General features: G+C 30.6%; 1 protein-coding gene across 1 annotated transcript; it reads left to right on the top strand.

The window, feature by feature from the left end:
- Positions 1 to 295: 295 nt before the first annotated feature.
- GO595_007439 (Autophagy-related protein 18a) lies at positions 296 to 1,261 on the top strand (the record flags this gene model as incomplete). Its single annotated transcript, XM_067920903.1, has 1 exon — positions 296 to 1,261. The coding sequence occupies one exon, from the start codon at positions 296 to 298 to the stop codon at positions 1,259 to 1,261; it is 966 nt and encodes a 321-aa protein (XP_067772349.1).
- Between the last annotated feature and the right edge of the window lie 766 nt (positions 1,262 to 2,027).

Genomic DNA, 2,027 nt, shown 5'->3' on the forward strand with positions numbered 1-2,027 from the left:
AATGGAATTTTAGATATGAATTTAAATGCAATCACCACAAAGCGCATACGATATTACTTTTAGCATTGAGTGAAAACAGATCAATTTAAAAAAATATACGTTAAAAAAAGTCGGACACGTTTCCTGAAGACAAATTCAGATTGAATTGGTAATAATTTAAGTTTTTGAATTCTTCTTTAGACACATAGAGCATGAAATATAGATTTTTCTTATCTTTTAATGTTTTTGGATCAATTAATATCTTACACAATTGTACGTTAAACCAATTGACATGTGAAGTAAAAAACTATAACAAATGAACCAGTTTTTTCGTCATATTGCTTTTGACCAAAGAATCGAGCAGGTAGGTGTAACAACTTCCAACGGATTTATGATATTTGAGTGTGCTTCATCAGTTGTTCTGTATGAAGCTAAATTTCCTGATGGTGGTGCTGATCAAATTTCACTTTTAAGTGATTCTAATGTTGTTGTTGTTTCTGGCGATGATTCACCTGATGGTTTTACTAGAAGCACTGTTGTTCTTTGGGATCGAAACATTGATAAAGTCATGCGATTATTTGATGTTGAAACGCCAGTTCTTGGTCTCGTTCTTCGAGCTGATGCTCTTGTAGTTGTTCATGGCGCAACCATTACCTTTTACAATACATGTGATTTTACCCGTTATTGTGTTGTTAATAACCCCACCAATTCCATGAATTGTTTTTCTTTGGTTCAATCCATTGCAGCCAATCTTGTATCTTATCCATCTGATGACGGGAATCATATTAATTTATGTGATTATCATGATCCCGAATATGTCTTAGGAACAATCAGTATTTCTACCTCTCGTGTTGTGTGTGTTGAATTTTCACGACAAGGCGAACTTATTGCTATTGTTGTTGATGAAGGTAAAACCATTCTTCTTTATACATTAACACCACGAATTGAACTCATTGCAACATACCATCGAGGATTTCGTTCTACTGAAGTCACTGGGATAACATTTGACAACTTATCTAATTACTTTTTGCTTACATCTAAACGAGGTACTTTGCATGTGTTCGCCGTGCCACCTGCAAATCAGCCTCCTGCACCGAACGTAACGCGCAAATCAAGTTTTACATTCGAGCTGCCTAAGAATAGCGAAATCCAGTGCCAATTCGATATTGCGGGTTATTTGATAATCGGAATGACTTTGAATGGCGTCTTGAAGCAGATGAGATTAGATATCGAAAGAAAGGCAATTTTGCCTGTGTCAGAAAAGCAAATTGACATTTCTTAGTGTCTTTAGTTTGATTGTTAGTAATGACTGAAATTAAAGAATATATTTTTAAACATTTGTTTTTATATGTGTTCGCTTATCCGTTACTTATTTCAGAATTAATTTTCATTATTTTTTTCTTTCTTTGTAAAATAAAACACTAAAAATTTAATTGAAATACAATATGTATTTGCATATGATTTGGTGTTGTTTGAAGTTACAAAATACTTCGTTAGATAAATCAAATGTTGCAGTATAAACTGAATACCAATTTTTGACTCAAATTTGCAATCGAGCTCGATAAATTTGGAATATTAACGGTCACCAGCATAAAATGGATAAAAATGATGAAAAAGAAGATCCAAAATTATTTCTTGAAGAATTTGTTTCAACATTACATTTAGTTAGTCAAGAAATAAAAGAAAAATCAGAATATTTAATAGAAGAAGAATTTAATGTTGAAAAAAGAAATTCAAAATTATCAAAACAAAATTATTCATATAATTCAACGCGAAAAAGAACTTCAAATATATGCAGACGAAATTATTAATATTAAAAAAGAATTTCAAAAATTAATCAAAACTGAACGAACTAAAATTCGAGAAAAAATTGAAACACTTGAAGAACATCGAAAAGAATTATTAAATCAACGAGAAGAAACACAAGAAAAATATAAATATTATCAAGAACAAGAAAAAGAACTTATTAATATCCAAAAGCAACACAATGAAATCGGAAAAGGAAACGAAACATTATCAATATCTCAAACAAATGAAAATTTCATAAA

Source organism: Histomonas meleagridis, assembly GCF_020186115.1.
Source record: "Histomonas meleagridis strain 2922-C6/04-10x chromosome Unknown contig_53, whole genome shotgun sequence".
Taxonomy (NCBI): domain Eukaryota; phylum Parabasalia; order Tritrichomonadida; family Dientamoebidae; genus Histomonas; species Histomonas meleagridis.